This window comes from Mixophyes fleayi, chromosome 11 (genome assembly GCF_038048845.1).
Source record: "Mixophyes fleayi isolate aMixFle1 chromosome 11, aMixFle1.hap1, whole genome shotgun sequence".
Classification (NCBI taxonomy): Eukaryota; Metazoa; Chordata; class Amphibia; order Anura; family Limnodynastidae; genus Mixophyes; species Mixophyes fleayi.
Window position 1 is genome coordinate 79,054,002 of NC_134412.1, and position 27,332 is coordinate 79,081,333.

The 27,332-nt window shown below is 41.9% G+C and overlaps 1 protein-coding gene across 2 annotated transcripts; it reads right to left on the reverse strand.

Annotated features, from left to right (window-relative positions):
* Window positions 1-23: 23 nt before the first annotated feature.
* Window positions 24-25,833, reverse strand: ZBTB40 (zinc finger and BTB domain containing 40). 2 transcript variants are annotated; one of them, XM_075189873.1, is made up of 18 exons: window positions 25,696-25,833; window positions 22,426-23,471; window positions 20,864-20,997; window positions 16,316-16,523; window positions 16,064-16,215; window positions 12,748-12,940; window positions 11,841-11,977; window positions 11,339-11,537; window positions 10,778-10,911; window positions 9,147-9,315; window positions 7,924-8,370; window positions 6,263-6,469; window positions 5,842-6,006; window positions 5,063-5,277; window positions 4,805-4,967; window positions 2,629-2,715; window positions 1,701-1,927; window positions 24-1,243 (listed from the first exon to the last, which is right to left on the reverse strand). In XM_075189873.1, the coding sequence occupies exons 2-18, from the start codon at window positions 23,414-23,416 to the stop codon at window positions 1,019-1,021; spliced, it is 4,053 nt and encodes a 1,350-aa protein (XP_075045974.1). In that variant the 5' UTR covers window positions 23,417-23,471; window positions 25,696-25,833; the 3' UTR covers window positions 24-1,018. The 2 variants fall into 2 exon arrangements, with proteins under 2 accessions (XP_075045974.1, XP_075045973.1); XM_075189872.1 differs by having other exon boundaries at window positions 10,778-10,914.
* Between the last annotated feature and the right edge of the window lie 1,499 nt (window positions 25,834-27,332).

The window sequence follows — 27,332 nt, forward strand, 5'->3', positions numbered from 1 at the left end:
ACTCAAAAGAAAAATAAACCCACTAATGTGTATAAGATTTGTTTTATTATTAATTTACTTTAAACAATGGGCTAGGCAGCTGTCCCCTTTGCTAAAGAGATAAGCAACTTAAATTCACTTTTTTGCCAGCGGAGTGTGAGCTATACATGACAATACAAAATATGTATATATTTTCTGGATGATTAATGTCAATATTTAAACGTCTTCACCCTTCGTGTTCAATATAACAACTGCCTTTGAAAGTGAACACTAATCTTTAAAGACCTGAATCTCTAGCTATAGATTTTTTTGCAGAGTTCTTCCACAGGAAGAGGCAATAGAGAGAAGATTTAAACGTGTAGAAAAGTTAGCAATTCATTCTATTGTGAAGGTCAAATGCTGCTACATCAGCTTCACTTTCTATATCTTCCAGCTTATGTACAAAGCAACATTTCCAAACTTGGTTCTAAACTTGGACAATTCACCTTCAGCAATACTAGTCCGCTGTATAAATAATCCTGTATATGCATAGTAGGCCGTTTGCAATTTTGTTTTGTTTTTATAGAGTTACATACCATCACTTTTCTAAACGCCGATCCCTGCTTTAGAAAGGGATCAGTAGGGGCGGCCTTAAGCAGCCATTCCCCTTTTTAAAGCTTGGTTGTTGAACGTATTTACAAAAGCGATGATGCAAAACCCTCTATTAGTATTTATCATCAGAAACGTGGCATTGGCTGCAAGTCACGGCAATGTGCGGACCCGTTAGTTTGCATTGCTTTCAACATACTAAAGCAAGACAGTGAAATTGCTAAACGTAGCAGTGTTGAAAACATTAGATTGCAAACAGTGAGAAAACCAAGAGCAAGCTGCACAGAAGGAGAAAACAAATAAATAAAGTAGTGAGGCGCAGATGCCGGACATGTAAAGAAAAGAAAATAAGGAATTGAACAAAAGTTTGTAAGTGGTATAAAAGCCATTGGAGGTTACAGCTAATAATGAATCCAAGGTAGAGCCAAGCAGTAATCTCTGCAATATGCTTTTAGCTTTGAGTTCTCTGTGTTGATCCAGGGACTGTGTCTCCACAAATAAGGGTAACCGTTCCATCAAATAAATCCTCCATGCTGACGGCCACTAGTTCTGTAGTAGTAGCTTGGTTGTTCTGAGAATCCGGTAAAGTCACAATCATATGGGAACCAGCCAGCTGTGATTCGTCTAAGGTAATGACTTGTTCTGTAGTGGTTACTTCATCCTGGGTCTGGATGACCTATGGAAAGCAAAACACAGTTACATCAGGTTGTACAAGTGCTGACCTGTGTTCCAGATGACTGTGCACATGACTTCTATATCGTTAGCGGAAACAATGACATCAAACGGACACTGCATAATACCTAATTGCAGCTAATCCCTTATGTGCATATTAAAGTTTAAATAATAAAAGTAGATTTGTTTTATACTTACTGTTAAATCACTTTCTAGGATACTGTGGTGGGATTGAGAAAATAGGTTATATATTTAATGTCCTAAAAGGTGAAGCACTTCCTTTTTGAAGTCTTTTCCCCGGGCATTTTTTTTTAATGATAGAATAAGACACTACTAACAGGTATTCTAAATGGCAGATTCCCCAAACTGTTGCAGATTATGCCTTGGGCACATGAAATCGGGAACCCACATAACTCCAATCGCAGTGACAAGGCCAGAAAGCAGAAAAGGGAACCCCATACCTGCAGGACCTGTGCGTTGGTCGCTTGGGTTTCCGTCAGTACTATGTCGGGGTGATCCGTTTCGTAGTGTCTCTCTAGCTGGGCCTGTGAAGTAAAAAGCTCTCCGCATAATTCACAGCCAAATGTGCTGTCTGTCTCGTTAAAATGGTCTGTGGCTACATGGTGCTGAAGGGCGCCTGGGAACTGGAAACACTCGCTGCAGTAAAGACACTGAAATGGCTGGGACCCTGCAAGAAAGGACATTTAATACAAATAAATGCAGGAAACATTGCAAAATACTTTTGCAGGGCTCATCTAATATATATATATATATAAGCCTAGCGGCGTGCGTGTGTGTGTGTGTGTGTGTGTGTGTGTATCCAATTGACCTGAAATTTGGTATACTGACATTATTTGACAAAAAAATTATAATAAGGTGTTTAGCAGAAACGTTGTGTATTGAGAGGTTTTAGAACAGTAAGACGATGGAGATTAAGGATGTGGCGATGAAGATGAATGATGAGGTGGTGACATGTGGACAAAACCACGTTAAAAAAGGGCGCTTTTGCCGGGAAGTAACGCTCTTCCCCTGAGGAGGCCTGGCCTAGCCCCAAATGCATGACAAGAACCTTTTTAACACCTTAAGTAGCTTGATTTGACTAGAATGCATGAGTATCATGCACGGGTTAACTTGTCTCTTTATAAAAAGCAATGTTGTCTATGACACTCCGCTGTGAACTTGTAAATACGTGAGAAAGGGAAGTCCAAGGAGAGAACTCCTCCATCTATATAAATACGGTGAGCAACAGCCGGGCGCAAGGCACATATCAAGTAATTAAACCCTGCATTTGATCTAAATTAATATTTACGATTGGTGTAGTTCAGTATATTAAGTTTTGTCTCGAGTTGATCAAATAATTAACACAATCCTCTGGGTCTCTATACTTGCCTGAGTGTTTGCATTTGACATGAACTTGCAAGGCTGCCGACGTTGGGTATGTTTGCTTGCACTTCTCGCATTCATACACCTTACCATCTGAAACGTAGGAGAGTTGAAGTTGACTGATAAATTCATCTCATTTCCGATACATGTTTACCTCAAATGTAATTTCAACAGTCAAATCAGAATCCCCATATGATTAGAACAATGGGAGACAATTAAAGTGGAGGCACCCGTTTTGTGAGCTAAACTACAACATATGCTTCAGCGTTGTTGCACCAAAAAGGGATTTCTGTACATAACCCACCATGCCCTGCAGACTGCGAGAATGGAGTTTAAAGTTATGTTCTACCCCTAGGAAACAGTGCACTGAAAAGAAGGACTCCTCCTACTCCTTAGAACCCCACTGCTCCACTCAGCCCAGCATGGAGAAAAGAGAGTAGAACAGACACCTTGCATTCCTGGTGGTGTTGTCTGTGCCCCTCCTACATTCTTACAGAAAGGTATTTAACAGAAAGTGTCAAAAATCCACCAATTCTTCATCATCAGTAAAAAGGACACAGACAGTGTTAAGTCCCAAATTCAGTAACGATCCTGCAGATTCAAGTTGCTATTGCCCAAGCAAAGGGCAAAACTGTGCATCTAATGATTAAACTCCCAAGTCCTGGCCAGATAAATACTCTGAACAGAGCCATTGTCCTTTGGAGGTGCGATAGCACAAGGATGGCACCATGAACTTCTTGGTTGCTGGGACAATCGTAGGTTGGAATGAGGGAACAGCACAAAAGGACCACATGTTTTTATGAAAACCAGGTATGGCAGACTATACACACAGCTGCCAGCTCAGAGATCTGCCTAGTGGAAACAATAGCTAGGAGAAAATTAACATTCTAGGTGAAAAAACGAGGAAACCTAATGGAGAGGCTCAAGGAGCAGCCTGCAGGATATTAAGAACCAGGTTCAAGTCACACAGAAGCAAAGGAAAGCAGAAGGGGAGAAAAAAAATCTGAAAAGAATTGGATTACTGAACAACCTGCACCTTGAGAGAACTTAGGGCCATGCCAATTTCAGGGCCCCTCTCAAGTAAACAAAGTGCTTTCCACTCCCTGCATCAGGACAGGTAGGATTTCGATCAGATCTGACGAACGCCCACACCTGTTCCAGTGTAACCTTCGAGAGATCATCTGAGTCAGGGGGAACAGATAGTTTAACTGGGGTGGCTACCCCTTTAGTAATAATGCCCACAGATCTATTTCCTGGAGACCGATCGATATATACTCCAAAGTTGTCCAGTTGTCAAAACCCCCATAGCTTGGTATGTCTCATGTGCAGGACAAGATTAATCTTGCACCCATCAAATGGAGGTTTACAGGGGGCACTTCTTGGATATCTACGCCTCTCCAGCTTTCACGTCTGATGTCCCGGGCCACTATCTTCAATGTTCAACGCTGCGCTCAGCTGTCCTCTGGTTAGAATAAAGAACTTTTCTTGCGATTTTCAGCCCAAGAGTCCTGCACACAGCCACATGTTGGAGAAGAACGGGGCTGCCGTTCAGCACTCCCTGGCCAGGAAACTGGTGACCTGGATGGGAGAACTGGTAATGCAGCAGGAGTCCATAGCAGTCAATGACCCCTCCCCACTAATGTCAACCAACAGACCACTGAAGCTAGGCACAAAGGTGGGAATGAGGGACCACCACGCTGGGAGTGAAAAACAAAATCAACTCCCTATCAAGCCGAAAGGGGCAGCCTCAAAAACATGCATATGATAAAGAAAAGGAATAAATAATGCAAATAAGGACGGAAGGCATATAGGCATATAAAGGACTGAAAAAAAAATGAAAAAAAAATGAGCAGGAAGAGTGTTATCGGGAGCAGGAGAAATCGTTTTTTCCTGTGCCCTACCTCATATGGGCGAAACATTTTGTAGTCTGTCTCACAATGAGAGCGTGCCTCAGTGAGATCACTAGCGCCTAATACACCGACAATCTGCATTCTTATATAGGTTCAGCCCCTAAACATATCTGCCTCCTCTGTAAGTGATGGTTACATTTTCTTATAAGTAACATTTTGTTTCAAGTCACATTATATAGTCTTTACTTAAATGGACTTCATTGTTAAGAATTTAGTTTTGTTTGTTTTTATTTTTTTAAAAAACCAACTATGCGTTCCATGCACTCACTCACCTGGATGCTCTATTTTTGTGTGTTTCTGGAGGATAGAGGTGTTTGAGAAGACTTGTTCACAGGAACTACACTGTGCAGAAGAGAACTTGGAAGAACGATGATTCTGAGCAGCAAACAGATCCGGATGATGTGTGCGATTGTGGTACCATAAACCTGACAGTTGCTGTGGAAAAATCAAGTTGGCAACATTTTACTACACCAAGGAACGTGATAAATTGTCCTAAATATCTGGCAATTGCGAGGGTTATATTTACTTACCTGGTAGGCTTTGTCACAGATCTCACAGTTGTAAGGCTTTCCTCCAACGTGGGTGACAATGTGTCGTTCTAGTAGAGAAGGGGCGCTAAATATCTTCTCACATGAAGGGCAAGGGTGGTATTCCTTGGAATGTACGACTTGAATGTGCTGTCTGTTCTCCTCTAATGTAGGAAAACTCATTCTACACTTCTGACAGTCATAGGGATCTTCAATATCTGAAAAGATGGAAGCAAGCAATTATATTAAAAGAAATGGACTTGGGGCTTGGTCCCCCTTTCCCACACCCCAAATGTGCCACAGGATAGGTTTTAACCTAAAGTCCAGTACTAGGGCACCCTGTGTATCTGCCTGCTAACCAGCTGTCCTAAGCAGGTGGTCAGAAGGATCCAGACAGAGAAGGCAACAGAGATGTTTCCGCAGCTACACACACTACCCAGAAGCAAGTGGTTACAGGTGCCGGTGGAGGGGCTGCAAATATTCTCAGACAACAGGGGGAGCACCACTCTAACACGTACAGTCTCAGAGTGCCTAGTGGCCAAGAAGCTCCAGTACAATTGGTCAGGAATGGCAGGTCACTGATGGTAATAGAAAACACAAGCAAATCTGTAAGACCCTCCTCCCCGACAGGGTTGCCAAGTCTTTTACTCCTATGTACTAAAAGTCCCATACTTTCCACAAGTCTCACGGAGAAGCCTAGCTGGACAGCCCTGTTGTATATAGTAGAACATCACTATTAACAGAGAGAAGATATCTGCTGCAGAAAAGTTAATGAAACTTACTATGGAATGTCCGCAGGTGTATACTAAGCCCGTTGGCCTGGCTAAAACCCTTCCCACACTCTCGACACACGTACGGCTTGTCTCCTGTGTGAGTTCTCACATGCCTGGTCAGCTCGATTGACTGTGCGAAGACGGCATCGCAATACTGGCACACATACATTTTACCTAAAATGAGAGATCAAAAGTCAATGCTACATGTTTAAAGGATTTGCTCCTCCAACACAAAATGTCTTATTCATAAAAACAGCAATGCCACTTGCAGGTAGAGCTGTTTTACTGCAGGTTTGTGAAACTATGCAACCCAAGGAGAGGCAGAACTAGGTAAACAACTTTAAAAATTGTCCAAGCAGTCTGGGATTATGTCAACCTGTTTTAGATGCTCCTACGGCATTAATCGTTGTATATCAGGCCTGCACTATACCTTCAGAGTGCTTCTTTTTGGTGTGGTAGGAAAGTGCGGCTGCCTGGGTGAAGGTCATGTGACAGTGCTTGCACATAAACGGACGTTCTCCCGTGTGCAGACGTTGATGGTTTTTCAGAGTGGAGTTTGCAGCAAACTTAGCGCCGCACTCTTCACAGGAGAATGGCTTCTCGTCAAAATGCTCTGTCCGTTTATGGTACTGTAGACCTGAGCGACAGGGAAACATTTCAGCACAAACAATACAAAAGATGTTTACTGCAAATCACCATTCCTCCCCTCCCCCACAAAAAAAACCAAAACACATTGTATAAGTGTTCATAGACCCTCTGTCATCAGTACAGTAAGCAAAGCAAAATGGTTCACATAAAAAAATCTAAATAATTTTAGGAAAAATCAGTTTGCAACCTACAGCCCTGACTACAGTAATGTATATGTGCTTTACGGAGTGCAGTGTAGTCAGCAGCAATGACCTAAATAATATTAGTTTGTCATTATTAACCTCTCGGCTATTCTTGCCTGGTTCCACCGTGCTGCCCCGGTGGCTAAGGGGTTAGCACTTCTGCCTCACAGCACTGGGGTCACGAGTTCAATTCCCGACCATGGCCTTATCTGTGTGTATGTTCTCCCCGTGTTTGCGTGGGTTTCCTCCAGGTGCTCCAGTTTCCTCCCACACTCCAAAAATATACTGGTAGGTTACTTGGCAGCTATCAAAATTGACCGCAGTCTGTGTGTGTTAGAGAATTTAGACTGAAAGCCCCAATGGGGCAGGGACTGATGCAAGTTCTCTGTACAGCGCTGCAGAATCAGTGGCGCTATATAAATAAATGGTGATGATGATGATGGTTGCAAGACTTCAATTAATCCTAATAAACCTTAATGATATAACAGGCTGTGTAAGAGGAGGGGAATATAGTAATAAGTCATAAGGAGGTGCTGCAATCCTGGTCATGTTATAAAGTATGATTTACTGTGTACAGTGTAATCAGCAGCGATCGTCTATATAATATCCCATAGATTGTAAGCTTGCGAGCAGGGCCCTCTTACCTCTCTGTCTGTATGTATTACCCAGTATTGTTTTATTAATGTTTGTTCTAAACTGTAAAACGATATGGAATCTGCTGGCGCTATATAAACAAACGTTGATGATGATAATAGGTCATCAATTTTGTTGCACAATTTCTCGGCTAGGGACAGAGTTGACTTCAGCAAGGAGAAAATGATAATTGGCAAAACAGGATAGGATGTAAAATAGAAATATGGGAGTGGGAATACAGGAATAGTGTAAACGTTCCTGCATGTTGCAATTGTTATAAATGCTTGTAAGACCCACTAGAAGATCCCAGCTTCCACTGCAATGCTAGACTGAGGAACAGGTCAGGCGTGATGGGTGAAGCACAATCTATAACTCCACTTTGCAATTACTAAAAAGATAAAACATCCCTTCCTGTAAAAAAGTATAACGTGGTTAAAGGAATTTACATGAAATATGTTCTCTCACATGCCATTGGGGTAACCAGAGATCATGGAATTACGGAGAACTTAGTGCCTTTTGATAAATGTACTGCTTGGAATGCTAGCACCCAGTGACATCACTGTGACATGTACTAATTGCATATCAGAGTATGTCAGATATGTTATGATATATAAAAGATGAATATTACCTGAGGGATGAGCAAACTCTTTGCCACAAATGTCGCATGTAACAATCATTCTTCTTTTCCCCCTGTTGGTGCGAGAGATCAAGTAGCCATGCACTTCCTCCCGGTGCTGGTCTAGCTCCTTCTTAGATGCCTGCACCACATTGCAGTCTTTGCATTGTAAGGGATTTCTTTTTGCCATCCTGCAGCGCTTCATATGGACCTCCAGGCGGCAGCGGAAGAGGAAGATCTTGTCACAAGACTTGCAGATAAAGTTCTTTTTGGATCCTTTCTCTTGGGATAGTTCTGCCCTCTCTTTTTCAGAATCCACGTCATCATTTTCATCATCTTTTGCTTCGTCGTCTTCCTCATTTCTGTCCCCGACTTCTTCAATAACTTCCATCTGGCAGTCATTGTTTACAGTCCACTTATGAGCACTCTGAAAGTTGCACTTCCCATCCACCACCAGTCCTAAACAAAGAGAGATGGCTTATAAAGAGCTAATAAAGCTCCTGTTTAGCGCCGATATATATTAAAGGCTGTATTACTGAGGGGAATAATATACATGAAATAACTGGTGTGTTTATACTTGGCTCAATGTGTCCACCATACTCTCACTCTTCTGGAGCAGGTCGCCATGTGGTGGGGGTGCTTCTGTAACAAAGCAGGCAGGATGATAGTGACTGACCACCTGCAGTGTAGCTGTGCAGAAATGTGTATTGGTGGATTTATACACTTGAACAAGGAGCCAATGATGTGTCAGCAGCTCAAATGACTGCATCATAAGCACTTGTGTATGTATTGTAACAGGGCAGGAGAATCATTGAACAGATTTCTTTACATATCTTAATAGCTTCTGATTATTTGCATGTTTATTCAAAATGTCCTAGCACCCATCCTCCTATGATCACTGAAAAGAGCAATACTAAAAAGGTGTGGGAACAAGTATGATTTTTTTAATTTGATATAGAAAATTTACAGCATTGTAGTATATTTTTAGGCACCAGGCCTAAAATATACAAAATCATATTTATTTAGTCTCTAAATAATGGGCTCCTGTCATTGCCCTCTTACTTATAAGGGACTCTAGAATAAACACCACCATACAATGGTCAAGTGGGCCGATGTTTGCAAGAACATAGGCAAATGAATCCTAATGAAGCGGTTTCTTGATTAGCTTGTGTGGGGGCTACTGGTCTAACAAAACAACAGAATTAAAAAAAAACAAAAAAAAAAAAACAACTCACCAAGTTGTTCTAGTTCTTTAATAACAGTCTGTAAGTCAGGGGCAGAATCTTGAACGCTGCAGAGCAACTGGCAGAACTTCAGGACAGGGACTGTATGCTGTAGTGCAGAACTCAGCAGAGCCCTTGCAGGAAAATCACTATCTTCATTCTGCTGCGGGATGTTTAACAGCTGGAGGAACAGAAAGGATGTATCAGCGAGAACATTCACCTTGCAAAACAGACGTGCATCTTAATGATCACAAAAAAGCTAATTTTGTTTCATGCCGTGGTCCCCTAGTAAGGGCCTCTATAGATAGTGAATTTGATATATTAAATGAAAACAGCTGATAAGTTTAAAAGTTTTTTTTAACAATAGGACAACATAAAACTGAATACCATGTGTGCAGAGTATTTATTGATTGGACTATATATAGAAAAAGAAGAAAAATAGAATTTTTATACTTGCGCAAAATCAATTTCTCTTAGTCTATTGGGGGATATCGGGAACCACTGGGGTATAGTGTAGGGGATCCAGTCACTTTAAGAACTTAACATGCTGCAAAGCATTCAACACCAAGTTCAAACCCCAAACTGGACACCTAGCATTCACGCTGCAAACCAACCCCTGGGGTCGGACAACTGACCTCTGGAGTACTGACTCCGTAACCTGCTGGAACGATGAAAGGAGCCCTTAGCTTTGGAGCATTAACAGAAAGGAAAGTACTCTTTTCCCCCACTGTTGCCTGACTAATAATGATGTCAACCTCTGGCACAAACAAAACACTCCCAGAAAAAGGAAGTGCCTCAAGAGTTTTTACTCCACCTCAACTTCCCAGGACTTAAGCCATAGTCTAATTGGCCGATACCACAGAGGCAGAGGTCAGGAGTACCAGCCCAGGTACACCAGCAACGAGATACGCTAGCAGCGTCAACTACCCAGAAGAAACCCATATCTGGATGCTGGTATAGGAGTCCAGTGGTGACAGCCTTTGTAAGCCCCTCCTACTGCGGCTAGAGGGCGCATTTGGGATAACGAAAAGGAACGGTGGCAAAGTAAACCCAGCCGGTTCCCAGCAACAACAGACAGGGTGGCATAGGTGGTTTATCCTGTCACAAGAACTCTGTTTGCTGGCCAACAAACCCTAACCCCAAGTTATACTCACCATCTGCCACCCCTCCATTGCGCAGTGAGGCAGTGGCTGCTCACCTTCAGACGATGCCAAGGAATGCTGGGCACAGCCTGGGGCACCTCCTCTGGAGATATCCAACGGTGCAAGCGGCGGGGGCGGCAGCGGGGGAACCTCCGGTCTCCAGCTCCAAGCAGCATACAGCCGATTGCGCTGTGGGCTGCAGATCCGACAGCCGCAATCACGGCTCCACAGAACCACCGATGCGGCTCAGTTAAGTATATGAGGCAAAAGCCTCCCATGTGAAAAAAAGCATGACTAATAAAACCGGGCTACCCACTATTCCCAATACAAAACATGTCCTGCCACGCTGGGCACTAAACTAAACTGAGGCCAAGCAGGAGAGGAGAAGGAGTTAAGGTCATATGTTAAATTCTTAAAGTGCCTGCATCCCTTACACTACAGCCCAATGTTTCTAGTGGCCCCAAATGGATACGGGAGATAACCTGTTTGACAAATATTTACCTCTTTTACCAAGTTGTTCAAAGCTTCATCTTCAGGGGGTACAGAACTGAGGATGTCAGTGTGTCTAAGAGCTTCTGCAATTAACTCGCTGTAATTCACCAAAACATCAGCTACTTCGTTTTGTCTGTTCAGTACTGCTACCAGAAAAACAAAATCATCTGGTCAAACGTGATCGAGAACAAAGATATTGTTTAATCCCCATAAGTAACATTTATAAAACCAGAGACCGTTTTGTATAATATTTTTATGTGTGCGCTTTATTAGGTTTCGCAATTGTTTTGCCTAGGGAAAGACCAATGATGTGGCTCAAACTATAATATAATTATAGTGTTTGTGCCTGAAGGTTCCGGCAGAACATTCATTTAAAATTACTGCTCTCCACGAGGGAATCTAGAAACAGGACAGTGTCTACTGAGGGGAGGGTTGTGTGTTTTCCTGTGTTGGCGTTACATTATTATGCCGATCTGCTTCATTTTCCCCATATCACAGAGCAGACGCTATCTCATCAGTCACACTGGGTTTATTAATGTTGCTCTACGCGTTTTGCTAAACACTTCGTACCGCTATGGAAGAAAACATCGGCTCCCGGTTCTTTACGGATCTCATCCATCAGCGACTTCACAGACGGGCTTATCTCTTGCATCGCTAAGAGAAGCTGCCAGACAGCCATGGCGGCTAAGGTTTGCTCTTCAAAGACTGTAGAAATCAATATATTGAAGATGCGGGTGCTGCAGTTCTTCCTCACAATATGCTCGATCACCTAAAATGGCAAAATGTCATTAACATTATATGCTGCATTAAAAGGTGCATGTCCAATAATACATTGCTTTAGATCAGTGGTTCCCAAACTGGGTGCTGTGGCTCCCTGTGGTGCCGCAGCCAGGGCTGGTGGCAAGTAAGGTGGGTGACTACTTGTTAATTATTTTAATTAATTTAACGATCTGCCTCACGAATCCCAAGAGTGTTTTTTTTTCTTTTACAGGATGTGGTCATTGATCAAGAGAATACATGGATACATCTAGCCTAAATTCGGATAAGACTAAATTAGGAAAAGGAAACTTACCTCTTTTTCATGGTCTGTTAAATTTGTCGCCGTTGAGATAGCATCGAGAATCACATCAGCATCGTTTACCACCTCCGACAAATTTTCCTGATATTGTTTCAGTAACTCCGACCCGTAATCAATTGTGCTCAACTTGCCTGCAATAAAAATCAGGATAATCAATTCCTGTGTAATACACCATTGATACAGCTTCAACTAACTTCCACTGTAACTTGATTTGTTTCTCAAGACATGTTTAATTTTAACTTTTCAGTTGTGTAATTCTGTCTCATTGAAAGAAATCACATGATCTGTAACCAATGGGACGAGCAGCACGGTCTAAGACACGCATGGGCAGCTGGTCACAAAAATAGCCAAATGGTTACAAATCATGTGACCACACAATTGTGGGACTAATAATCTCTAGTGTGGCTTTCTATAAAGCGCAATATTGGTGTGAATTTAGAATCTAGTACAAAGTACAAACCATTATTCTCCACCTGTCAATGTATGGGCTGAGACAAAGCAGTGGGAGGCGAAATCTAAGCAAATGCTTGGACAGAATGTGTGTACATGGGGTCATTCACTTACATTAGGTTTTCAAGCCCTGGCGTCATGTTATCTAGGCTTCGTTGAGAGGCGTTAAATGCCCAAACTTCTGTGTGTAGTAATCCCAAGATTCATAAAAAGGTTATGTTAGGTAAATAAGTTGGTGGTGGCGGGGAGCATTTATGACAGAGAACAGAGCTGTATCATTGCAATGGGCAGCAACTTTCTATATTCAAGGTTATAAAAGGAGGCATGCAGTTCTGTATAAACTGTAGTGTTTAATAAGGAAATCTAAAATAATCAAATAGCAAAATGGCGTTACCATATTATTCATCTCAAAAAATAATGGATAACTTTGGGGACATTTTATTAGGTTTACCTTTAAAGCTGCATTTTTTACTGTGTGGCTCTAGTACATCCAGTAATGTGTGCAGATCGGGGAATGCTTCCCTCACAGCTTGCAGGAGTTTTATCAAACTATCGGGGCTCAGGGTCTTGGTTTCTGATGCCTTCCTCAATAACTTGTCCATGGCTTCCTTGTGGGATCCGCTTTCACAGCAGTCAGTGATCACCTATCGTTACAAGAGACAAAGGAATTGTTAGGCTGCAGTTCTTACTGTCATTTTATCAGGAAATTCTATACATTTTAGTATAGCATAATTTAGACTGTAAGCTCCAATGGGGCAGGGACTGATGTGAGCGAGTTCTCTGTACAGCGCTGCGGAATTAGTGGCGCTATATAAATAAATGGTGATGATGATATTATTATAAGACTACAATATATGTACAGTGTTCCCTTCAAAAAGGACAACACACATATTTTCTTTAAATGCTATGGAACAGGGTGATCTACAGTATCTTACCTTTCATTATTAGTACAAATCCCCTCCTCAGAATGTATATAACTACCATTAAAGGTTAAACCCAGTGTTATTTTAACTTGTTATAAAAATAGACTTAAGTCTCTTTAAAAGCCACTTGGTGGGAGTCCCTCCTGATACTGCAGCATACCTATGTATTGACATGTGAAAGTCCCAGAGCCAATAGTAACTACGCTGGGTTTATGACATGTTACTGCGGCAGCTGAAGCATTGTTACAACACAGGGAGAATGTGTATGGCATGCAGGGCCCATCAGCAGAATGGTCCTCACGGAGACAAGATTTAATTACGGGTCGCATAGCCCAGAGGACGGGTTTTTAAAAAGGGATGGTCCGATTTATATGATTTGTAAAAGAAAAAAAGGAGGAGAATTGAGCTTTAAATTATTGTATTATTACTACAACCGATGCCACTTGGTATAGGTTTATATAGTCAGGATGATGAACACTTGACAATTAATAAAGTTATTTAAGTGAAGCTCCAAACTGCACCCCTACAGAAGCGCACGTTCAGCTGTCCTTACAATCAAAAGGAATAACCAAAGGAGTAAAACAAGACATGCCGACAAGCCTCAGTTAGGGTGGGACGTGCTACATCACTGAATATACTACCAGAAGTATTTAGTGGTAAGCAGTAAACTACAGTACATTAGGTGTTAGGTATTCAAGGCAAACACCCCAACAATTACTGCATGGAAGACAGTTCCCAATTCAGATACACTTCTTACTAACCATGCAGTCTGAAAACAGATTTCCATGTCATTAACAATGACATGGAACTCATTCAAAAATGATGATCTCCTTGAAGTAGAGAGCACCAAATGCAGACAGGACCAGGCTCTAATCATCATTAAGATCACAGTCTTCAAAAAGTATTCTAATCCCACAGGACACTTGCTCCATCTACCTTACTATTGAAGCCAGCAACTCTTACTACTGCTGGCAAACTGGGGTTTGCCACAGCAGATAATAATGCAGGGTAATAAATGCTATGGGTCCTTCAGACTGTACATCAGAAGTAACCGCTAACATATTGTCAGAGGCGGAAAAACATGTAACGTGCACATAGGCAATACCCTCATACTCAGCATAAATACTGGAGCTGGGGTAAAATCCAGAGGTTACACAAACTGCACGACAGTGAAAATTGGCAGAATCAAGGAAGTCAGTATATTTTACATACTTTTAATAGTTTTTGCCTAGAACATGATATAATATATATATTGGAATGTATTTAACTTCTGAAAATTAAACTACAAAGAGGTAACACGTTCTCTGCACACAGCATTCCGTTAGTATCCACTTAGACCAGGGAACCAGATACACTTCAAGGACCACATGGCCCATTCTCTAACCTTCACAAGGGCCGCACATTACCCTTAATTTCAAGTAAGGGATTTTATCAAAAAATAAGGACACCTATCTGCAATAACATTCATAGGCATTGTAAACATGTGTTAAAAGTTATCACAGACATATCGGACAATAAAGCAGGAAGGTGCTGGGGGCCATAGGTGAAGACTCGGAGGTCCGCCTGTTTCCCATCAATCATCACCATTTATTTATATAGCGCCACTGATTCCACAGCACTGTACAGAGAGTACAGTGCTGCGGAATCAGTCCCATTCAGTCTCACTCACATCAGTCCCTGCCCCATCTGAGTTTACAGTCTGAATTCCATAACATACACACAGACACAGAGAGACAGACAGACAGAGAGACAGACAGACAGAGAGACAGACAGACAGACAGACAGAGAGACAGAGAGACAGACAGACAGAGAGACAGACAGAGAGACAGACAGACAGAGAGACAGAGAGACAGAGAGACAGAGAGACAGAGAGACAGAGAGACAGAGAGACAGACAGACAGACAGACAGAGAGACAGACAGACAGAGAGACAGACAGACAGAGAGACAGACAGACAGACAGACAGACAGAGAGACAGACAGACAGACAGACAGAGAGACAGACAGACAGAGAGACAGACAGACAGAGAGACAGACAGACAGAGAGACAGACAGACAGAGAGACAGACAGACAGAGAGACAGACAGACAGAGAGACAGACAGACAGAGAGACAGACAGACAGAGAGACAGACAGACAGAGAGACAGACAGACAGAGAGACAGACAGACAGAGAGACAGACAGACAGAGAGACAGACAGACAGAGAGACAGACAGACAGAGAGACAGACAGACAGAGAGACAGACAGACAGAGAGACAGACAGACAGAGAGACAGACAGACAGAGAGACAGACAGACAGAGAGACAGACAGACAGAGAGACAGACAGACAGAGAGACAGACAGACAGAGAGACAGACAGACAGAGAGACAGACAGACAGAGAGACAGACAGACAGAGAGACAGACAGACAGAGAGACAGACAGACAGAGAGACAGACAGACAGAGAGACAGACAGACAGAGAGACAGACAGACAGAGAGACAGACAGACAGACAGAGAGACAGACAGAGAGACAGACACACTAGGGTCAATTTTGATAGCAGCCAATTTACCTACCAGTATGTTTTTTGGAGTGTGGGAGGAAACCAGAGCACCTAGAGGAAACCCACGCAAACACGGGGAGAACAAACAAACCCCACACAGATAAGGCCATGGTCAGGAATCGAACTCATGACCCCAGTGTGTGAGGCAGAAGTGCTAACCACTAAGCCACCGTACTGCCCTATCAATGACTTAGAAGAATATAAACAATCAGATAATTTCAAGAAAAAAAATTGCATTAATCTTTAATTTGGGAAAGAGAAGCCTAAAAAAAATAAAAATAAAAAAAAAAGCATATTGAAATACCTTTTTCTCGATGTTCGTTAGAAAGTCTTCCTCTGCTGTATCCAGACACTCAATAATTGGGCTGACCTCTGTAATACACTGAATCAATTCTTCTCTGCGTTCCATCAGAAGATCAAACAAGGTTTTTTCTTTCTCCACATGTGCTGCAGGCTCTGTCCCAAACAGACCAAAACATGTTAACATTGCTAAAGGAAAATGCTGCTGATCAGTAGTTAGTCATACACAATACACACAATGTAGCTATGGTTGTACCTGCTTCCACCGGTGGTTCCAGCTCAGGATCACTCTCCTTGGACTCTTTCTCACGCAGAGCTTCATTTACGCTCGGATTTGTGTCTCTGCACAACTTGAGCAAAGCCAGAACAGTCTCCACAACGATACTCTGCCCATCTTTTACCTTTTCAAGAAGTTTTGCAAAGGTTGAACTCCCCTCTTCAGCTTGGCAGCATTCCACAACCACCTGCAGGACAACACACAATGAGACGTAAGAGAGAAACTGCAGATGCTGTGCGATTACCAACTACAGTGTAGGTAAAAAGACTGAACGACCACACAGGACCACTGATCAGAACCACAGAGCGTGCAGTGCTGGAACGTTGGGCAAATGTGAATCCCGATGCATAACTGTATACTGGTAACAAGGTGAGGATCTACAGATGGGTAAATCCACCAAACACCACAAGCAGATTTGGTTTTAGCCTTTTATTCAATAATATAAAGTACCTTGCAACATTGGTATATAATGCACAAGTAATAACAACATAAGCTCTAAATAAAACTATAAATAAGATCTTTACAAATGAGTTCTGATGTTACTTCACTAAGAAAAAGTATGCTTTTAAAGGGATAATGCATCCAAACTAGGAATTATCCCATATATTAGCAGACACCTTAATTTAATTTGAGCTTGTGCCTTCATAGGTTGTTAAACTCCTTTTTGACTTTTCAAATCATTCAGAAAAGCGAGGAAATATACATAGCACGCCACTAGCCCAAAATGATCTATTATACACGTAGAAGAAATTTGCCTGTGCTTATGCTCCGGGGCAGCAAAGAGAAAGTTTGAGCCCCGGTACAGAAACTTCCTGGGGCCCCCTTCCATAGCCACCAAAGGGGGCTGGGTCATGCCAGGTTGGCAACTACTCCTAATATACAGACAGACAGACCCCCCCTTCCCCCGTGTGAATACTTCAGTTTAGAATCTTGTAGAATTTAGTTCACTGTCAGTTTTCAAGATAAAGCTTCAAGCATTTTGGATACACATTTTTTTTAATCCATCTAGCTGCACAGATTCACTCAGTTACATGGGGGATGCTAGTAACAAAGCCACAGCAACCGTTTATCTAGTAACATCAGTTCTGTATAACTGACCGGAGCAGCAGGAAGCTTGTTCTCTGGACCAGGGAAGAAAATATGAAAGAGTTGGTGTGTAAACAGCTGTTGTATGTCACAGTCCCATGATTAAACTATGCAGTATTCAAATAAAAAAACAGGAGATTCTACATAGCTTAAACTGTAAATGTTCACTAAAACACAGACAAGCATTCATCTTACACTATTTCTCCCAATATCTATGTTTATTAACTCACAAATAAGGGCTCATGCTACATGCTGGGTCATTCTGCACTGTAATCATCAGCAATAGACCACTGCAACAGTGCCCTCCAGTGGCCAACATAATCATGAAAAATGTTTTACCAAACAATCTAATTTTTGGAATGTGTGTTATGCGGTATTCCAGTGTAGTTCACCATTGATCTATCACAAATCTCTACTTTAACATCAAAAAATGTCTGTATTGAATACCCAGAAGTAACATGCTGCTTGTTATTTGGCAGGTGGAGATCCGCTTCATTGGATATGAGCCATAACTGCTCAAAGAAAAGAAGCAGGTTACTTCTATGGAGAGTACTGGGAGTTTGAAAAGTTGTCCAAAGTGACGATGACAATGATTTATCACTTTGCATGACAATTTGGGCACTGTTCCCAGCCAAGTGAATCTATCAGTTGCTTAACAGCATCTCATCTTTCTCTCCGGCGTTATGCTCTTTGGGAAGTGTTTCACAAACCCAGTCCTCAGGCCTCTATAACAGGGCAGGTTTTCCAGGTGACAAGGAAAATAATTATACCACCTGTGGATCTGTTACAATGTGTCAGTCAGTAATGGACACACCTGTGCTACAGCAAGGAGATTAGGAAAACCTGCACTATTAGGGGTCCTGAGGACCAGGTTGGAGAAACACTGCTCTAGGGCAGCAAGCAGCAACACGAAATAGGTTGGGGCCCTCCAGTCTTTAAAGCGACCGCACGGAGGAAGGAGGAAGAGCACACTGTACCTCTGTGTATGCCGCGTGACCTTCCTGCCCTGTGCAGAGGTCAAGTGACGCTGAAGTCGGCTGCACCCGTTCCGATAAGGTGGGGAGTCTCAGGTGAAGGCTCGGCGGGTCACTTGCTGCCCGCCGCTGCTCTAGGCAGCGAGAGAGTAAAGAGAGGCAGGGGTGGAGCCGGGCAGATAATCAAACACTGAAGCCGGGGTATGGAAGCCTGATTCCCTCAGCAACATGATGATAGTACACATTAAATGGGTGCAGACATGACAGGAACCTCTCTCCTATGCCCTGTTAGAATACAGCATATGTATTCTACACTTGACTTTTTAAACTAAAGAAAATGCTAAATAATATTATGGGTATTGTTTTATTTGTCTACTGTCCTATCCAACAGCCATTCAGCCCCAGGAAACGAATTAAAAAAAGCAAACCATAAATCCAGCATTAACCTTTTTGAGTACGAGTAGCCTTAAGGAAAAATCTGTCCACATCTGTAAACAGTCGTCTCAAGCATCAGCCCTGGAGTTTGAGCAAAATTATGACGTCCAATGCACAACATATTCCCAGAGCTTCCGGTTTTATTATACCCTACATTCTAATCTAAAAGAACGGATTGGTCGGAGCTCCCTGACCGTTTGTTAGAACACCAGCAAATCCTCCCTGCTCAGATGGGCAAGATGAAGCCCTCCTTGGCCAATATTGTTACCCATAGGTGGGCGGTGGTTCATCTATCTTCTCCAACTGGCCAGTTCGGAAATTTCGGTCTTTAGCGTAGCAGGGATGGTGGCTACTACATTGTGGGGCTCCTCAGACAGAGTCCTGCAGCAAACACATTTAGAGTGCAGCTAGTATAAAACACTGCAGTTCTCCATCCGAGTGGTCCTGCATTGCAGTGGTCACAATCCAAGAGATGGACAGGCCTCCCTACCTGGTCAGTGTACACGATCAGCCGTCGATGGTGGGGCAACTAACACAGGACCCTGAACAACCAAGGGGCAGGTGGATGTTTATTTTGAAGTGAATGGGGTTGAACAGCAGAAAATTACATTATCACTATTTTATTGGGGACCAAAAACAAATGGACGGTGTGGAAGCACACATCTACACAGAGGTAATACCATGCTCAGGGACCTAAAACAAGGGAAGAGGTTTTATGTTAAGTTTTAAACGTAATTAAAGTGTACTTTATGTAGCTAAACGACAAATTGAAAAGGCATTGCTAAAGTTCATCAAAGGCATTAAGGTGCCAACAACTACTTCACATCTAATAGGATTTGCACTTTGCAGGTTTATAAAATGTTACAATTCCGTCAGGATATTTCTGGCAATAACAAGGTGTGAAGTGGCTAGTGTTGCAGCTACCCTACTGCCAGGGAAGGGTTTTCTTATTCATCTTTTTATTATTATTATGAATACAAGAATAATTTAAAATAAGGTGGGTGTCACTAAACTTAAAAGCCCCAACTCTCCCCCCACTCCCCCCCATTTCATCATGAGGGGCATGTTACCTACTAATGACTGTTAGGGCTTCCCTAAATACCGTATAAACTTTTAGAACAGCAACTGTAGCAGATGTCTTCACCTATAGCAGCCATAGACGTGGATATTCTCAGAGGTACTTGGATGCCCCCAGGACTTACACGGAGAGTAGTAAAAGCTTATATCGAGGAGTTGAGTCTGGAATGCTGCTCAGGATTGAGTGAGAGAAGAGACCAGAGCCTGCCGAAAGGCCAGAAGCAGACAGAAAGAGTTTCAAGTCAAGCCGGAGGGTCAGGGGCTGCCAGCGAACAAGGGTATCAGAGCCATAAGGTCAAGGGTAGGCAGCAAACGAGAATGGTCCAGATAAGCCAAAAGGCCAGGTAACAGGTGACCAAACAGCAAAATCAGAGCAGACACAGCAATTTCAAGGCAAAGGATGCTCTGCTATAGTTTCTGTTCTAGAAGCTTGTACAGGATCCAGGGGAAGCCCTAACAGTGCGTCTATCACTGCTAATAATGCATTCAGGAGAATCCCGAGGACGTGTTTTTGGTGTCCTATAGTGTTCTGCCGCCTGGAGCAAGGTACCCACCTTACCTTATGGCAGAAGGCCATGATTTCAGTATCTGTATTACACCAAATCTGACTAAGAGGCCAGGGTGGTTTTGAAAGTTTGGAATTATAGCCACTACCCTTTAACGGCTTAGGAGATTTGCAATTCACTTTTGTGTGCACCCGTGAATTGCTAACATGACACACAGCTATAGTCTACTACCAGAAACGCTGAAAGAACACAATAAAAAGTCACTAATATAACAAACCATGTTAAAGCCTCAGACTTGTGTCTTACTTTCATCCACAGGTAACACTATAAAAGCATGGTGCTGCATGCACAACTGTGAGCAGGGACCACCCAGCAGTCGTTCTATATCAGGAAGTAAAACATGCAGGAGACACTTGTGTGTGTGTTGTGATTTGTAGGAGAGCTCTCACCTGTTTTTCAGCCTCATCGATTTGTTGACACTTGTTTAAGTTCTCTAAGACACTTTGGGGGTCTGAAAGAGCCTCACTGAAGACACTTTCATAACGGATAAGGAAATCCAACTCACCAGATGTTTTTTCAGTCTCTAAATATTAAAAACAGGACACATTAATAATAAAAACAAACAAGCAAAACATGAACAACATTTCTACTGATTTCCTTGGGTGATGTAAATTAATTATACAAATGAAAAAGGAAGGTTTATGTGTCCATTTATATATGATAGTTACAGTTAATGCATTTCATTATTTTCTAATCTTATGAAAATAGGTGTACTCTGAATAATCAGTAAGAAAGTCTGACCCATCCTAACCCTTGACGAGGTTTCCAGCTGTGTAGCTATGGATTCACTGCAATAAACAGAATGTATATATAAAATGTCATTCCAGGAGGTACCAGATTCTCAAAAGTCTCGTATCAAGAAGAAAAGCATTGCGTTAGTTGTTCTCTTGTGTTTAAGACATTGGCTGAAATGTACTTTCCAAAATATGGTGTCCTATTAAAAGTAAAGGCCAACGCCTGGCTTCTAACATCTCTGTGGAAATAGCAAGTCATTTTGCGGGGGTATTATGCTCTTTGGAAAAATCTCTTTAAAAGCACTTTTTTTTTACCCCCTTCAATCTCTCTTAAAATATCTTGTCCTGCAAAATCACATTTTTGTTTGTGGATGTATAGATAGGTACAGTCCACACGCAGCAGGGAATATCCCCAACCCACCCAGCTCCTTCTAACCAGAGCGGACGTCGTGCCTCTGAAAACATCTCCATCTTAGCCTGCAAATCCATGCGCTCCCCCATAAAAACAGGTACAGTCATGTAAAACAGGCACAAACAGTATGTACTATCGGAAGAGCATGTTTCACATTTTCAGAAATGAACTTTATACATTCTTAAAATACGCTACTTATGAAAAACTGAATTTATTACAAATGAAAAAATAACACAGACAAAAACATAATAAAGATTGCACAATGATTGTCAATCACTGATCATCCAACACGAATAAGCCCTGAAGCCAGACTTGATCTGTGGGTGTGACAAACAGATGCACATAAAATTCTTCGTCAGAGACCTGAAAGCCTCATATTTATTTACAAATCAAAGTGGACCGGTCATCCTTAAAATCACCTTTTTAAAAAGACCTCTTAAACGTTTTAACTTCATTGTGTTAAAATCACAGTTGCAATGAATTTGAAACCCTCTATCAAAAGCAAATTCACACATTGGCTGTCTTTCTTATTTAACGGCAACAAAGCCTACTCAATCTGTCTCTTCTCTCTTGCTTATATACTGGATCCATTAGCATCAGAGAGCAACTACTAACAGATTAATGGACGAGAAACAAATAAGCATTTATTGAACAAGCAGCAGCAGTTAGGTTTTATATTCCATTAAATCAGATGATGATCATTTGGTGGGGGGGGGGGGGGCGCGAGTGAAGCGTAGAGGGGCTGTGATTTTAAAATGAGCAAAGTGTGGAACAAAGCAATCTTACAAATAAAGCTGTAGAGTACCTGGTTCATCAAGTCTTCTTTTCTTGGCAGCGGGCTCAGAACTCTCCTCTGCTTCAGGCAGTTCACAATCTTGTGCAAAGGAGCATGCCATTGGTTCCGCACTCACATCCACTGGTACCAAGTCCCTGTCAACCCCTTTTTCTTCAGCCCCTTGTTCTGGTGTCTGCTGGTGACTGCTGTCCTGTACGGTGGGGGCACAGGGCGTGGCTTCATTTTCCGCAGGACTTGCTACTTTATCAGATCCCTCCAAGATGGAAGTTACATTTAGCTGTGCAAGGCACGGAGCTTTCTCTGCACTTGAAGGACCAATCGCACTCTCCTCTTTCCCGTCAACTTTGCATGTTTGCAAAGTTTGAATCTGCTCTGAGGAAGTCTCAGAGACAGTCGGGTTTGCGGGCTTCAGATTCCCATTAGTGTCCAGCTTCTGTGTAAGGGAACTGGGATTTGTACTTTTGCTGGTCTCGTGCTCCTCAGGTGCAGAAACTGCAGAGGTCCCCCCAGCAGCCATGGGAGACAACATCTTTTCAATAGCAAATGTTTCACTCACAACATTACTCCTGGGAACGACAGACTTCAGTTCTGTTTTAACTAAAGTTAATGGCTGAACAGGAACGTCTTTCACCTTCTGAGTAGTGTGATTCATCAGTTCTGTTAGGAGATTTTTACAGCTCACAGCCATATCGAACATTTGAAGGCTGTCAGCCACAGAGATGATTTTTGTCAGATTGTGTTTGCCGGGTGGTAACTTTCCTGAGTACATCATTTCCAGCAGTAGCGAGAATTCATCCGGGGTAACAACAGACGCATCTATCGAGATGGTTTCGGTTGTTTCCAGCAAGGATTTAAAGAGCAAACTCGCAGCAGAAAGGACCAGTTTGTGAGCTCGGAAATGAAAAGTACCAACAAAGATTGTGCAGTCACAAAACTGCTGCTCTTTACATAACGTGTATACCTGCTGCAAGAGCTGTCTGCTATAATTCGGGAGCTCCATTGCTTAAGATGATATTCTAGATCGATGTATTCTTAAATATTCAAGCCAGTTGAACCTGCACAGATAAGAAAGACAAAATGGGTTTTTTTCTGTTGCAAATATAATGTGTATTTTAAAGATGTACAATGAACACTTAATAAAAAACAATGGCCATGAGGAAACAAAAACAAGGAAGGTTAGCACACTCCCGGATAGATAGATATATAAATAATATGTTCGTTTTGGTGGTGTGATGGTTAGCATTGCTCAATCACAAAGCTGGGCTCATGGATTAAATTGTGACCATGGCACTAACTGTGTGCGTTCGTATGGTCTCTTCTTGTTCATGCAAGTTACCACTGGGTGCTCCTGTTTCTCCCCAGAGTCCAAAAACACACGAATAACTTATTAGTGTGTTTGTATGGTACAGAATTCACACTGTAAGCGCCACTGTGACTGATGTGAATGATAAACTGTTTCTCTGTAAGGCGCTGTGTAAAATGTTGACACTAAATAAAGGATAATAATTATAGTGTGGGGTTGAAGGAAAAGGCAATAATAAATTCAACTTCCTACATTCAGCAATAATCAATTGTAAGGATTTAACTAGTGATTCAATGTTTTAAAAGTTACAATAAGGCAGTTTTAATTCGCAAACAACCAGGCTTTAATGTTTATAAGGAACATAAATGGCTTAAAAGCATATAAATGCCCTTGTAAATAAGTATGATGCATGTGATAAGTTTAGCACTAGCAGCAATAAAATGTGTATGCCGCAATATCCATGCTGTACCTCTGGTAACTACTATACCTTGGACTGTCATATGAAACAAAAATGATCATTTTTTTTTCTACAATCTTGTTAAAAAACAAAACCCTTCAGTTTCATCACTAAGTTTCTGTAAAATACTCTCTTCCCAAACTATTAATAGCGAGTCAACCCCATCAAAGTATTTTACAGGCAGCAGCACTGAAAACAAGGCTTGTTGTGTAAGTTGCAGGAACACAGATGAGAGTAGGAGTCTAAGCATTCGGCACCTCGCCCAATCAGCTATGTTTCATAATTTTACAAATACTGATTTCTAGATGCTGTTTTTGTTGTAACAACTTTTGCACTGCCTTAAAGATGATACAGGATTAACATGCTACTTCCAAAGCAGTAAAATAACTACACCGATAAAAGATCTTCTGCTGGATTAATTGGTTGTTCTCACTTAATATAAACATATTGGTAAAGTAACTAGTGCAAAAGTGGATATTTACTTTCCATTTTCTGCACTGAAGAATAAAAGAATAAGAATTGAATTCCCTATATGGCAGAAAAGGGACAGGAAAGTTATAATAACAAATGTCAAACTTTGCATGCACCAGCGTAACATTGTTTGGTATGGTCATTCATAGAAATATGGCAGCTTTCTGTGAAGAACTTCTAAATAAGTATCTTAGTAGACCGCTGTTGTGACATTCTACGGAACATAGGACAGCTGAGTCACACACATTATTTTATATCTTAACCACTTTATGTAAAATGATCATCTTAAGCTGGGTACACACTACACAGTGTGTGCAGTGACACGATGGTCGAAAGTCTGCCCAAATGGCCGATTGTCGCCTCATTTGGTTGGTCGCACCCTTTAATATTTTCGTCCCAATCTCGTTTCCGTTGTGTAGTGTGTATAAACTTCCGACCGATCCACAACAATGTGTAGGAAATTAGTCATTGCTGTAAAAAGTCGCTAAAGGGACATCCACTCTTCCCTTTATCAGGACCATCGGTCGCATGTAAAATCGCTCAGCATAAAAAGCTGGTTGGAATTTCTGTAGTGTGTACCCAGCTTTACACATATTTGTTAAAGCAAAGAGCAAAACAAGCTGCAGAATGGAACATATGCATCTCAAAATGTACAATAGCCCTGAATACTCCTCTCTACACAAAGTGGATTCTATTACACTGACATAGGGAACTAGAACTTTTACAGCTGATTGGGTCATCATACACATAGATCTACATTAGCTCCAAAAGAGGGAACATGTATAAAAAGAGGGACTGGAGGGGGAATAGGATAATGGGGTGAAATAGAAGGAGAGGTGGGTGTAACCAGTTACACACTATTAGGTTACAGGCTCGGCGCTGCTGTCACACATATCCTGCATATACTCCATGCCAGGTGACCGGTCCAGTCAGAACTGGGCACAGGCGGCACCAGCTGGGCACAGCCGCCCTCAGTGACCACAGCCTGGCCGGATAGACAGTGTCATACACCGGCCCGGGACTGTGTCCTCCTCCCTGTCACACTCACCAGCTGTGCGCCCCCGGCTGCCCCGCTCTGTGTCTCTCCCGGGCCCGGTAGGATTATGTCACCTTCTTCATAGTCTACGATAGGCCCAAATCCTCCTTCCTTTCCCTTCGACCTCAGCAGCCGTCAGACGTACGTACGACGTCACTTACGCACGACGTGCAGGTCCGGGGGAAAAGACAGTCCGCACCATGTTTGTCTAAAACACGCTCAATAAAGTTATTGAAAAAAAAACAAAAAAAAAAACGAGTGAAAAAAATGGTCATTGTTTTTGATTTATGAATGATTTCCAAAGCTGGATTTATTCATCTGTGATTAGATGTAGAACTGTGCTAGGATGCTTAATTATTCCTTTATTTTAGTATTTCTCCCTTATATGAGACAGGATATAAGGCAGTGTTGGCTAACCTGTGACACTCCAGGTGTTTGTGAAACTACAAGTCCCAGCATACCCTTCCAGCAATAAGCTGATATATATATATATATATATATATATATATATATATATATATATATATATATATATATATTGGCAAAGCATGCTGGGACTTGTAGTTTCATAAAAACACCTGGAGTGTCACAGGTTAGCCAACACTGATATAAGGCAAGGTGACCCTTCTAAGCTATACATTGACTAGTTTACAGTTATTAAGAGGTTAATATAAGCAGGTTTTCTAAAACAGAGAACAATGCTGTACATAAACTGATAGGTCTCTGCTAAAATTTCCATTGGCTCCTGAAAATGTCAGACTCTTGTAGATATAAAATAAAATAACGCTCTTAAATGGCAGGAGTGTAAGGAAAATGGGGACTGCATCATTTTCTATTTTCCTGGATACAGCGACATAAAACAAAAATCATTAAAAACAAGCAAGCAAATTAAAAACACTCCTCTGGATGTGTTTCTAAATACATTTTCCTTGTATCGTAGTTGTCAACTGACAGCGATATTTGTTGAGTGGTCAGTGATCAGATAAGGTGTATCAGATTAATATGGCCAGCTGGAAAGTCAGTGAAATACACACAGGTCTGGTATTTGCAAAAACTCTGATTTAATCGAACAAAGACAGCGGTTTATGAAGTTCAGATTATATAGATATATCACTATCACGCAAGCATATAATATATGGCATGCCAACAAATAAATAAGTACATATCTCAAAGCTAAGCAGACTAGTGAAAATACATTAGATGTGGATATAATGATATTTCAACGAATTTCAAGTAAATTCCGCTAATAAGCAGATGCGTTATCTATACAAGTCATAAGACCTTGGATTCAGTAAGTAACATAATACAGTTTTAAGCTAGAGGAGCTAATTATGTTTTTTTTTATAAACAGAAACTGCTTAGATTCGTCTGACAATCCCATAGGCAAACCAAGGGGGGTTTCCTAGTGCCTGGAAACCCTCCTCCAAGCCTGGGGCACTGTATAATTGAGGTGGCTGGACCCTGCCCCAGATTCGCACGACTCTGTTTGAAAAGAGAGAGCTACGTGCACCTAACAGTAGTATACGCAGCATTGCCCATGTATATTATGGGAATAGGAAGAGTTGGAGAGCAGCCAAGCACTGTCTAAAATTATAGCCACGCCCCCATGCATGCTGGTCACGCCCACTGGTGGTGTGGTGTGGAAAACC

Excerpts from the sequence above, each read along its gene's own strand:
- ZBTB40 (XM_075189872.1), bottom strand. The coding sequence starts at position 23,416 with ATGGAGCTCCCGAATTATAGCAGACAGCTCTTGCAGCAGGTATACACG. Across the intron at positions 11,978-12,747 it reads TAAAAAATGCAGCTTTAAAG|GCAAGTTGAGCACAATTGAT; the intron begins GTAAACCTAATA and ends TTTTTATTGCAG. Across the intron at positions 11,538-11,840 it reads TAACAGACCATGAAAAAGAG|GTGATCGAGCATATTGTGAG; the intron begins GTAAGTTTCCTT and ends TTGCCATTTTAG.